This window comes from Stegastes partitus, unplaced genomic scaffold (assembly GCF_000690725.1).
Source record: "Stegastes partitus isolate 25-593 unplaced genomic scaffold, Stegastes_partitus-1.0.2 Scaffold303, whole genome shotgun sequence".
NCBI classification, from domain to species: Eukaryota; Metazoa; Chordata; class Actinopteri; family Pomacentridae; genus Stegastes; species Stegastes partitus.
In genome coordinates this window covers 169,670-181,941 of record NW_007578034.1, presented here as the reverse complement: position 1 = coordinate 181,941, position 12,272 = coordinate 169,670, and the positions used below count along the sequence as shown (strand labels likewise).

Here is a 12,272-nt window from a genome sequence, read left to right as displayed (position 1 = left end):
CAAGTGTCCAAAGCTTCACTTCTTTACAGTCTCTCCGCAGTCTGGCTGTGTTTGACTCGCCTAACCTTGTTAAAAATGCAGACAAATGGAGACCACATTTCTCACAAAACATTCTTTTCAGTCAGTCCTTTCAAGATATCCTTTCTTTTTGTGTAGCTTCCCACATCCGTACACCTGCGAGCGTCAATATGAAAAAGATAAGAGTTTACTGATCTAAAACAATGCACAAATATAAAACTGTCTTATGGAATAGAGCCATTGTTCCAGGATAAAATGCATGGATAAAGACTACAAAAACACAATGCGACATAATGCAATTCCATTACAGGCCAAAGCAAGCTAATCTCAAAAAGAGATACAAAACAAAAAGGGAACAAAATAAGCATTTATTCAATTATGTTATAGACTGAATTGCATTATTGCACATTCTAAAGCATCTTTGTTATTTCATTCACCTTCTGATTATTGACAATCAATCTTTCAGCTGGCTCTGTTCTTTCACTGAGGAACAGTACAGAGCGTTTGTGAAAAACACACCAGCCTGTAGATGTTCTGTCCTGTGTGCTTGACGAGGCACCAATAAACACTGGCAGCTCCTGTGTTTTTGGAGGTGAAAGTCACAGAGGCAACACCTTGCTGTGCGTGTTGACGTTCCTGCTCAGGGAAGACAGACGGCTCCCTCTGTTCAAGGAGCGCATGGGGATGCTGACACTTTTGGACTCGTGGGGAATGTAGCGGCCGCATGACAACACCTCCAGGGTACAATCACGGAACTGGTGGATGTAAAAAAATGATGAACAACGTGACATTTTTTTTTTTTCTCTTATCTTTGTTCAAGCTCAGAATTGTTTCCCAGTCCTACAGAAGACTTCTGCTCACCTGTTTGTTGGAAAGGAAGTAGATAATGGGGTTGTACACAGGGCTGGTCTTGGCAAAGTACATAGGCATGGTGGCGAGCAGTGGAGGGATGTATAGCTCTGGATCCACAACTACCACCACTGACAGTGCTGTGTAGGGCAGCCAGCAAACAAAAAATGCTATAATCATGGCCAGGACCATAGTAATAGCGTGATTATTCTCCTTCTTGCTGGAACGCCCCCCTTGGAGCTCCACACTCCTGTTCAGCTAGGAGAAAGCAAAATTGACCCACATTAAAAGCTAATAACTCAGTTTAGTATGTACGTGGTAGATCGCAAACAGATAGAGGTATGAATTTTAAATATTGATTAAATGGTGTTAAAGTGTAATAAATATGCAGAGGCCATTATCAGCCCACCTTATTCATGAATGTCAGCACTTTAAAGTAGCAGTAGATAATGATTGCAACTGGGAGAAGGAAGCAGAGGAGTGTGTAGAAGATGAGATAGCTGTAGTTGCTCCACGATCTCTCTTCCCAGGCCAGAGAGCATGAAGTCTGGACGCCCTCAGGTCCATAGGAGCTCCATCCAAACAGCGGAGTAACAGCCCAAAACAAGCAGAAGATCCAGACAAACAGCAGCCCGATGATGCTTCTCCGCATGCTTAACTTTAAACCATCTTTAGGCTTACACACCACATTGTAGCGCTCATAGGCAAGAAGAGTGAGCGTGCAGAGAGACACCAGACCTAGGAAATGGGGGGAAAAAAATAAAAATTTTGGACAAAAATAAACAACTTACAAGATTTTTTTTCCTCAGCACTCAGATGGACTTTTCTCAACAATCAGGGAGAGCATCTTCGGTATCTCTAGGACAAACTCTATCCACCACTGACCAGACAGTGAGAGTGGTTTGGACACTCTGGAGTAAATTTAGCTTGAGTGAGTTAGGAAGGTCAACAATAAATTGTTACAGACATATCAATGAAGGTTTCAAGGAAGACATTAAGGAGGCAACTCTCTATGAAAAAAAGCACCCAAAAACATTTCTGTAAAGCCAGACTTCAGCAGTGATCGAAGATGTGATCGATGAAGGAGGAGAAAGTCACCCTTCATTAAAACTCCAGATACAGAGAAAGCACCGAGTCCCCTCTCACAACTAAACTTACCAAAATAATTGACTGAAAACCCTTGAAACACACAGGCTGTGTGTCCAATGAAGAAAGAGCCTTGGTAGTTGGTAATGGTGACGACCAGGGAGCCGCACAGGCCAATCATGAGGTCGGACACGGCGAGGCTGAGGATGAAGATGTTCATAGGATGGAGCAGAGACGGATTCTTCAGCATCACGGTTATGACGAGACCGTTGTTGAACACCGACAGCACTGTGTTGATGAACATGAGGAAAGAAAGTATGCTGTAGCCCACCCGAGGGAACACGGTGGGGGCTGCCGTCGCCACCTCCGCGTGGACGGACAGAGGAGGAGAGCTGGAGCTCCACGGCGTGCTGTTGCTGTCCATGGTGCCCAAATGATCCAGCTTTGGTGAAGCAGCTGAACCCACAGACGCTCTGCTCAGTGCAGGAACCAGTGTAATCAATTTGATCATTTCTGATCCCTACTCAGATTGTGCACCTGTCTGTAGGAGCCCCAAATGCAATATGGGAAATTGGTTGGTAACACGATTTGGGGGGATTAATTTCAATAAACCCACTACCATGTGAGCTATAATTGTAATTGGTAAGTTGAGTAGTTATAAACAAGAGATCAATTAGTTTCCTTTTTTTTTTTCAATTTAAAGTCATTTAAATTATGAAATATTTTGTTGTTTGTACAGCCAACAGAAAAGCAACAAAAACATAGTACACAAATCAACTATGCATTCAATAAACACATATCTGTTAATCAAATCTAATTAAAAATAAAAAAAAATGAATGAAACTGGTCAAGGATCAGGCCAATTCTGTTTAATAAATAGTGAAATAAAATGTAAAAATACACTTCACCACATATTTGAAACTACACAAAGGAGCACAAAGAAACGATGAGGTCTTGGTTGTGGCAACTGTTGTTTTTCCCTTTTATGGCCTATTCCCTTTTTTTTCATAATCATTAAAAACACTACGATTCCAGCTCATGTGTCAAATATATCTCTCACAAGCTGTTATTTCAGCACGTGTGAAAACATTTCACCCATTTTCTGCAAAAGTGTCAAACCTCAGAAACTCACTGCTGCTTTCTTCACAGATCAAATAGCAGCGTTCATGCTAAATATAGCAGTGATACTCTATTTTTTTTTCCTGAGAAACAATAACAGTTCTCACCTGCTAAAATGACGCATACAGGTTTTGTTGTGTGAAAATGGCTAAAACTATCGAATACAAAGATCTGAGAACATCAAAGTGCAATGTGTATCTCAATGTGCAGTGCATAATGACATCAGCAAGCTGGAAGGATTTGAGAAAGCTTGATTACCATAAATTATATTAGGCTATTACAAAAATATATACATTGCAGTAATGTTAACAGGAGATTAAGGCAACACAGTCTGTAATGTAAATACAAATTCCTATTGCGACAGTGGATGCAGGACAAAAAGGCAACGATAGCCTGTGTACAATCCATACTACAGAAATACATACTTAACCTGGTGTGTGACTGCCCCCTGTTGTTATGATTGTGTACAATGCATCTATTTGTATAATCTAACTAAGCCTCTCTCTCATACACTCAAGGACACACACCTTTGGCTTCAAAAGCACACTGTTCCTCTCAAGACTGAACTCTTTGGAGGAACAACTCAAGATTTTTTTTTATAACAGCTATAAAAAACTAACTAAAAACATATTAAACATAAGCAGTTTACAGACTGTTACCATTTTCTGTTATGTTAAAATGTGGCATGCATCTTCTAAAACTTAAAAACGTGAAAAACAAAATAAAGTTGAGGCGATCAGTAATGGAGATCGTTGTCTTAGAACTCTGTCCTTCCCTCTCTGATCAGACTCTGCTTTGGTCCTGTGGAGATGCGGAGGAGACAGCAGGACTCTGCTCGGGCCAGAAGGGGGACTCGTGCTGCAGAGGAGTGCGGCGAGGGAAAAAGGTGTGCTGGAAGTCGTAGTTGAGCAGGCAGCTGATGGAGGCCATGTAGATGTCAGCAAAGCGAGAGAGTCGGCGTGAGAAGTAGGTGGGGTTGTGGTACGTCCGGAAGAGACTCCCGAACTGAGCGTTGAAGATGTCCTTTGTCTGCGGCCTGTCATGTGAACATACACCGTCAAGACGTGGTCAGACTAGCTCTACAGTGGCTCAGAAAATCATCTAAAAGGACTTATCTTAAGTACCTCATGGCTTCTCTTTCTCTGATCCACTCCTGAACTACAGCTTGAGATGCTGGATCCCTGTGCACCTGTTTGGAAAAAGGGAATAGAAGTTAAGGGAAAAAATGTAAGGATGGAGGGGAAAAAGCTGCATAGGAAGATGAATGCAAAAGTTTAACATGTCCTGACCTGCATCTGTTCGATGAGTCCAGTCAGTGCCTGTAACCACGTCATCATGTGGACGTACTGCTGTGTGTTCATGATCTTGATCTCTTTCCTCAGCTCAGGGATGATGGCGCCCGTCCTCCAACCATGTTTCAGTGTTAGATCCTGTTGAACAGAAAGAAGATCAAAAGATCCCCCTTCAAACTAAATTGCTACATGCAGAATGATTTGGCATTGGAATTTACTCGTTTGGTTCAAGCTCTGAGTCACAAATCTATCTGCAGGAAATAAATATTTAAGCACAAAGGAGTGTTACAAACCATACGCTGTTTTCTTTTTTAGCTCAATCCTCCCAACCCCCAAACCCACCGACAGTTTATCAGGGAAAGAAACTGTAAAAACTAAAAGAATTTTCCACTTTTTGGGAGTCCTTGAACTGCTCATCTATGCTATACTGTTCTATCAGAAAACCCGACTAAATCCAAGCTTTAAAGCGAGACATTTTATCAAAGCCTCTTTATCCTCCATGCCTTAGCTGAAAATTCACCAAAAATAAACCCTTTGCTCTGACCAGATTCTGTGAAAAACTAAAAATTCTGTGCTCCTCAGGGCAACCACGAAGCCAATAGTCAATAATGAATGAATTGTTACCAACACTTCTGAAAATTCAGGGAGTTTTAGGAGACAGATATAGAAACAAATTAGAAATGAAAGTGGTAAAGTATCTACAGTATGTAAAGTATGCTAGTATCTGTAACATCTGTGGGCACTTGGAGAAATGTGGTACATGTTGACACTAGTTTTGTTTTTGTAGGCAGAGGAATTTACTCTTTTCCACAGTTTCTGGTATTAAAATTCATAGGACTGCACAGAAGACGTGTTTAGGTTTTCTCTATTTCTAGCCATGATTGTTCTGTTTCCATAGAGGTTGAGGATTTTGTATTGCAGTAAACAATTTACCAATTTAACGTCCAGACACTGATTGATGCACAGAGGCTGGTGGTACATATTGTACAGTACAGCTAAATTTGAGTGTATTAATGCTGTTATTTCTTGAGTGACATACACATATTTTATGATTATCTGTTGAGGCACCTATGATATAAACACCTTTTCTACTATAATGGCCACACAGTAAACGACATGTCACACAACGGCAGTGCCTCACAAGATCTAGGTAGTCACAGTATTGTTCTATACTGTGTGACATTTAACAGCACTTACAGCCCAATACAGAACCAATGTAGTTGAACAAATGTTAACAAAAATGGAACTGAAGTCTAAAAACTCCCCTGGTTGCAGTTCTGCACCTGGAGCCTCAGTACAAACAACAACAATGAAAACAAAAGTGTATCTGTTCCATCAGACCAACATGACAGGGATTGAAAAACTAATCTGAAACACATCCAGGCTGATGAGAACAGTTTTTTTGGTCTTTGTGTGAGCGATTTAACTCCATAGTAGCTCAGAGGTGCTTCTGCTCTGTGTCTACCAATAGTAAGGATCTCCTTCTACAGCCCGTCTGACTGTAAGCTATTGCTGGCGTAAACCACAAACGCCAAGTTCCATCTCAGTTAACAAGCAAGACAACCTAATTAATTCTTGGCTGGCTGCTATTGAAAAGGCATCATGCCAAAAGATGTAAACTCCATCTTTCATTATCAGCCTTTATAGCCAATCAAGCACGCATCGTTATAACTCTTTGTGATGCAGTAAAAAAAACTGATGCTGGTTAGTTTGTTTACTGCGGATGAGAGACCGCTGCAGACCAGTTGCTGGGTTACTGGAATTCAAAGGTAAATGAAGTCATTAGTGTGGTAGTGGTAGGTGTGATATATCAGGAAACGCTCATTAAAATGTCTGTTAAACAAACCCAATGCTGTGGTTCAGTAGCTGGGGTTGAAAGCATAAAGTATTACAGTCTCAATCCAGTTATTTTAGAACCATTATTCTATTTTAAGCATTCACTTACTATGTGCAGCTTCTAACAGTAAGATTTAGGCAGCTACAAAGATTTACTTCAAGCTCAGGGAAAACACACTCATCTTAAATACTATCTTAAATGGAGCATGTTCAGAGGAAGGTTTCCCCTCTTTGTTCATAATCCTAATATAATATTTTCTCATACTTCAATGCTTTGTGTAGTTGCACTGAATCCTTTGTTGTAAATATGCCTGAATGCTGCTTACTGCCAAGTCACTGTAGATGTGATCTCCAAAATAGAGCACTCTGGATCCTCTCCAGCCGGTAAGTCTGAGGAACTCATAAAGGTTTCCCTAGAGATCAAACACACACATTAAAAAATAATCAACCGTGTGTTTCATGAGGCGTATCCAGAATAATTTATTAGAAATGTTAAACTGGCTTGTCATGATAATTTAACGGCTCAGCACCTGTTTGTAGATTTGCCCTTTTTCCAGCCTGTGAATCCTGTCCCACAGCAGCGCACCTTTGTCTGTCACTCGCCTGAAAGGTCTAGGACAAAACACAGAAAGACAAATCTTACCCACTTCAAATGCTGGCAGCTCCAAAATGACAGTACAACGATGTGCTACATTATAAAGGATCTGCAACTAACTGGCTGGCAGTGCAGCCATATTGCATGTGTTTATGAGGCTGTGCACACAAACATACTTACTTTCTCCTGTCATTGAAGAAACCAGGTTTGTCGGCCTGAACAATAACAACATCAAACAGGTCCCTCCAGTCCTTTCCTACAATGTAGCTCATTCCTCGGTCCCTGAGAAGAGAAATTATGACTTTGTCAGCAGCATCTTGAAGCTCATTATGAGGGTTCAAAAGCACTAGAGCTCAGGGCAAAGCCACCATACACCAGCATGTCCATACAGTAATATGTTAGTGTGCTATTCAATAAAACTCAGCGAAATTGCCATGTTGTTCAACCTGGCTGTTCCATGTCAATTTGTTGAAAAAGTGGATAGTGTGCACTTCAAACCAGTTAGGTACCCACTAGGCTGTCCACAAACTGAAATCTGCAAGCTGTCAATGTCTTCATTTAAAATGTACTGATTAAAACATCTAAAATCGTACAGTTCAAACTTGTAAACCTGAAAATCCCAGTGTGCATACGGCCCCTTGTTATTGCTGTGATGGCTCAATGTGCCAAACTATTATATCAAGGACATCATTTTAGTGTTTTTTTGGCTCTGGCAAGTCTTTTGCGGTTGGATTCGCATAGCTGGTCACTTCATGCAAACAACCCTGATTTCAAAAGACTTTATAGTCGATGACTTGCAGAGAATTACAAATACTACCCTGCTGATCTGTGTTTAGCCATCCATAAAAGATGGGGCATTAGACAGTGGCAACCAATTAAACATGAGTACACCAATACATGACATTTTTATATAATCACGCCAACAAACTCTTGTACTCTGTTTGCCCATACTTACACAAAGTCAAAGGGGCTATTAGTAATGAGGAACATCTTTTTCCCATGCGCTGACAGCTTCTTCAGCACAGCCTGGCTTTGCTCACCGTAGCAAATGTATTTGTCTGGAAAGAGAAAAACAGGGAGGATATTAGGTATAAGGGTGGGTGGTACTGCTATAGTGTGGGCAAACAAAATTCTGCTTTTTTTGTGTGAATATCACAGCCTCATCATGTCTAAATTATATTTGTATTTCTTGGCAACAACTCAGGCCTCCTAATTTTTCATTATCAGCCCAAACAAAGTAATATAAATCAAAGAACATTACCAATATCTGCTTCCACAGCTCGGTACATGATGCCCTTGACGTGAACATCTCTAATAGCTTCCTGTGAAGAGGGAAAGTAAACAGCCCCCAGCGAGGAAATCATGACTTCAATGACACAATGTTAACATTCAGCTCCAATAGCAACTTTTTAGATGAGCAGTTGACTTGGAAGTACAAAGAAAGCACAACTCTGAATACAAATTGAATGCGAAGAAAGCAGACCCTAGAGTTTAGTTACTTTGGTGACACAGTGAGAAAGCTTTTGAATCAGTGAATAAGTGAATAGGCTCTCCCGTGAAAACCTGCACATTTAAGGGCAAACTTGGGAAGTTCATCAAATGCAAAGACTATTTGATGCACAGAAAAGTCAAAGTTTATAATAATAGGGTCAAAACTGAATAATAAAGCAGGCTCCGACAGAAAAAGAAGATTAAGGAGGGTGTCCTTGAAAAGATATGAGAGGGACTCGCGGAACAGTGAGCGGAGAGCGAGCGAGGGCTTTTAAAGACAGCGATCTGTCAAAAACACAACAGTGTCACACCGAGTAGACAGGACCAGCATGACAGCTGGCCTCAAAGGGAGAACACAGAGCTGATTTCTTGCCCCTCTCCCTGTGAAGAAGCGGAGCCACCAGAGAACAGACGCACATGGCTGGAGGCAAGCTTGCTTGACTAAAATTAGACGCTGCTTTTCAGAGCTAAAATTAAGACGGCATTGAGTATCACCGCACGCTACAAGCATGTAAATAAATTAATATACACGCGCGCATGTGGCTGGATTTGATGTATTCACACACAGTGGCCCTCGGGAGATGCAATAAAGAAAAAGGACAGCGCTGTTGAATTATCTGATCGCAATTTCCCCTCTGATCAAACAAGACTGAATAATAACAAGGCAGTTCACCTTTACGTCTTTGTAGAGATGGACTGGCTCGTAGTCGATGTTGTGCTTCATGAAGAAGTCATTGACACACGACAGGAGGGTCATCTCAGGAAGCGAGAATATGTCCATGAACTGCTTCATGGTGTGGCCATGTGAACTCTGCAGGACAGAAATTGTCGTACTTCATTTTTTGTTTTTGAATTTGCAGTATTTGTGTTAGGAGTAGAAGTGAGCGTCACCTTGCCGTAGAAGTCGCTCATGATCTCTAGAGGTACATGACAGCCTTCATACATGGCGATTACTTCCTCATCAGAAACTGGGTGAAGACCCCTGAATAAAAAACATGAAAAATCATAAATCCCCATAACCCACAGAAGGGCCGTAAGCTCTGAAGCCTCAAATGCTGCATGATTGCATCAACTTGATATTGCACATTTTAGCTCAGAAATCTTTGAGATTACATTAAAAAAAAAAAAAAAAGCAACTTAAACTCAAGGTGTAAAGTTAATTTTACATTTGTCTGAAATGCATTATGTATTTCCAACTACCCCAATGTGAGAGGTAGCATGGTGCACAGATACCTGTATACAGTTCCCAACTGAATGTAGTGAAAAGCATCTATCTTCATCAGCAGTGCCTATTGAAAATCAATAAACACTTTCATAAAAATGATCCTCACGATGAGCTTCAATTGCAAAACATTGTCAAAACAGTTTTTGAGTTAAACAAAAAAAGGTTCGTCTCACCTTCTGGACATCATAGTGGAGTCCTCTTATCGCAAACTTTGGAATATACTCATACTTTCGGAGATCCTCTGGATACTAATAAAAAACAAAATCAAAAATTGGTTTAAAATTTTCTTACAACAGAAGTATCAGTTCAACTGAATCTTAAAGCAGTTAAGCGACATCTGTGAAGTAAACCACAAGGGTGATCCACCTATGCAGCTAAATGAGGCCTGAACACAGTCATAGTCCTGTTTAAAACCTTTCAAAGTGGTGTGATTATTCCACCTATTTTTCTCTAAGCCCTCCTCAACATTCATTAATGAAAATCATCTCTTAGAATCTCTGCTGGAAGACATTTGAGGATTAAATACTATTCTCAGTAGCACAACAACAGTGCCTTTACTGTCTGATCTGATTTTAGTGACACACTTTTTTATGACAAACAAGAGTCACACACCCGGTGTTTAGTGATGAGTATGTCCCGTGCTATGTTGAAGATGAGGGTGTGGAGATGGCTGGAGTAGAACGCCAGCGTGTAGTCATAGTCGAAACCGTAGATCTCAATGTCTTGCAGGCTCATCTCATTGTTGGCAAAAATGGTGTCTGGGTCGACAGAGTCGGTGGAGATAGCTGGAATCAAAATTAAGATGAGAGAAGAAAAAAACTATGGTTATTTTTGGAGTTTCCCTACATTTGTAAATGTGATGGAACACATCTTTGGACAAAGGGGCAGCTTAAAATCAAGTTTCTTGAAGGTAGTGAATAAGTTTGCTTTGGTGTCTAGAGCACTGCCAGCATACACCAGTCTGGACTGCATGCATGTTAAACTGTTATCCAACTACTTATTACTCACTTACCACTATTTTCTAATTAACACATAGGCAGTCATGGTGTAGTGATTCGAAGAACTGGGCAAAAACAGATCTAAGAGGAGTCAACATGTGCTCTACTGTCTAACTCTGTCACTAATAAACAAATTAATATTACAAACTACTAATTTCTACCCTGAAATCTGATCCTCCTGTGCAAGATTAGGGCCCCAATTTTTCCCTGCTTGTTTAGGATTCTGTCACTTTTTAAATTTCAATTCAGGCAGGAGAGGATAAAATAATAGGAACACTTAGTGTGCACTTATCCAGTAGGAAATCACCACAAAGTTGATTCAAACCTTCTCTGACACAGTTTCAACACATACTATACACTTTCTTGTTGGATTAATTAATGACTGTTCCGTTGACTTGCATCATATTCTACAGGCCTTTATACTGTGTTTGCCATAATCACAAAACAGTGACTACAAACCTCATTCAAAATTTGATTTAATGTTAAGGAAACACCTAAAAGTATTGTACGGGGCATTCTTTGCAGCACTGCGACTTCAAAGTCACAAAAAATGGTACGATGCGACATTTCCACATTTGTAGGCGTTTATTGTTTGAAAGTGTGTTAGTGTGCTAGCTGGTGCATTAACAAACAGGAAACATGAGCCATAACACGGCTATAAAGCAGCAGTGTTTAGTATGTAGTACAGTACAGTCTCTCAGTGAATGACCCTGGTGTTGTCATAGTGCTCATACCTTCAGTCTGTCTTTTGGTCTCATGGTAAATAGACCACAGCCTCTCTGTCATGTCCTGGCCGTCTGCAGAGCTGCTACAAACAGATGCTGCGTAGTTTTTGGCTCTGGGCTGCTGGGACAGGAGTGGACCGACTCCCCGGGACACCGCGACGAAATTCCGTTTCCATAACCGAGACCTGAACGGTCGCTGGCGTAAGCCCTGTAAGACATTACGGAAAATATTTGCCCTCTGCAGACAGTCCGTGTGCTTCAGAAGAGACGAAATAGGCAACGACAAGGGCGCCATGGCTCCGTGGACCGTGTGGAGGTCGCGGTGGGCTCCCTGCCGGCTGCATGCGCCGAACAGCACCTCCTGTAAATACCGAAGCTGTCCCTGTGCGGCTGCTCTCGCGTTACTTCCGTGTTTGGCGACGTCCCAGGCGGCCAGCCAATCAGAGGCCGATGCGTCTGCTGCTCGGTCTGTCCCTGCTGGCCCTGTACGGCTGGGATCAGTTACCAGGTACATTTATTAAATATGCACCATCCAGAAAACTACCATTGTACAGAGCTGCTGTAAGTTCAGGTCAACAGAGTTTTCTCTTCCTCTGCCATTAAATGCCTTGAAACTAATCTAAAATGCCAAGGTTTGATTAAATTATATAGATGATAACAATAATAATACTGGGTTATTCAAAATCAAAATATATAAAATCTAATCAGACTTTTTCAGGACAAGCTCACGAGACACTTATTAGATGGCTGATTCCTTTTTTTGCTTGTGAAAAAAATCTAGCAACTCCACGCTTCTTTTAGCAAAATACAGAAACAGCTCCGGTACAGCTTTACAGAGTAGAAAAATAGGCCTAGAACACACTATTGTATCTACTAGCATTTCAACACGACATTATTTTGATCATAGTCAATGTGGACAAAGACATGAGGCAGACAGACATATATTTAACCTAAATCCATCCATCCATCCATTATCTATACACCACTTAATCCTCACTCGAGTCACCGGGGAGCTGGAGCTTATCCCAGCCTACTCAG

General features: G+C 41.1%; 1 protein-coding gene across 1 annotated transcript; it reads right to left on the bottom strand.

Moving 5' to 3' along the window:
* Window positions 1-2,800: 2,800 nt before the first annotated feature.
* On the bottom strand, window positions 2,801-11,609 carry nt5dc3 (5'-nucleotidase domain containing 3). The gene is made up of 14 exons (XM_008283228.1): window positions 11,244-11,609; window positions 10,124-10,296; window positions 9,685-9,759; window positions 9,520-9,575; window positions 9,178-9,268; window positions 8,960-9,097; window positions 8,057-8,117; window positions 7,751-7,853; window positions 6,976-7,077; window positions 6,731-6,812; window positions 6,527-6,613; window positions 4,362-4,502; window positions 4,197-4,261; window positions 2,801-4,108 (listed from the first exon to the last, which is right to left on the bottom strand). The coding sequence occupies exons 1-14, from the start codon at window positions 11,527-11,529 to the stop codon at window positions 3,856-3,858; spliced, it is 1,713 nt and encodes a 570-aa protein (XP_008281450.1). The 5' UTR covers window positions 11,530-11,609; the 3' UTR covers window positions 2,801-3,855.
* Window positions 11,610-12,272: the final 663 nt, after the last annotated feature.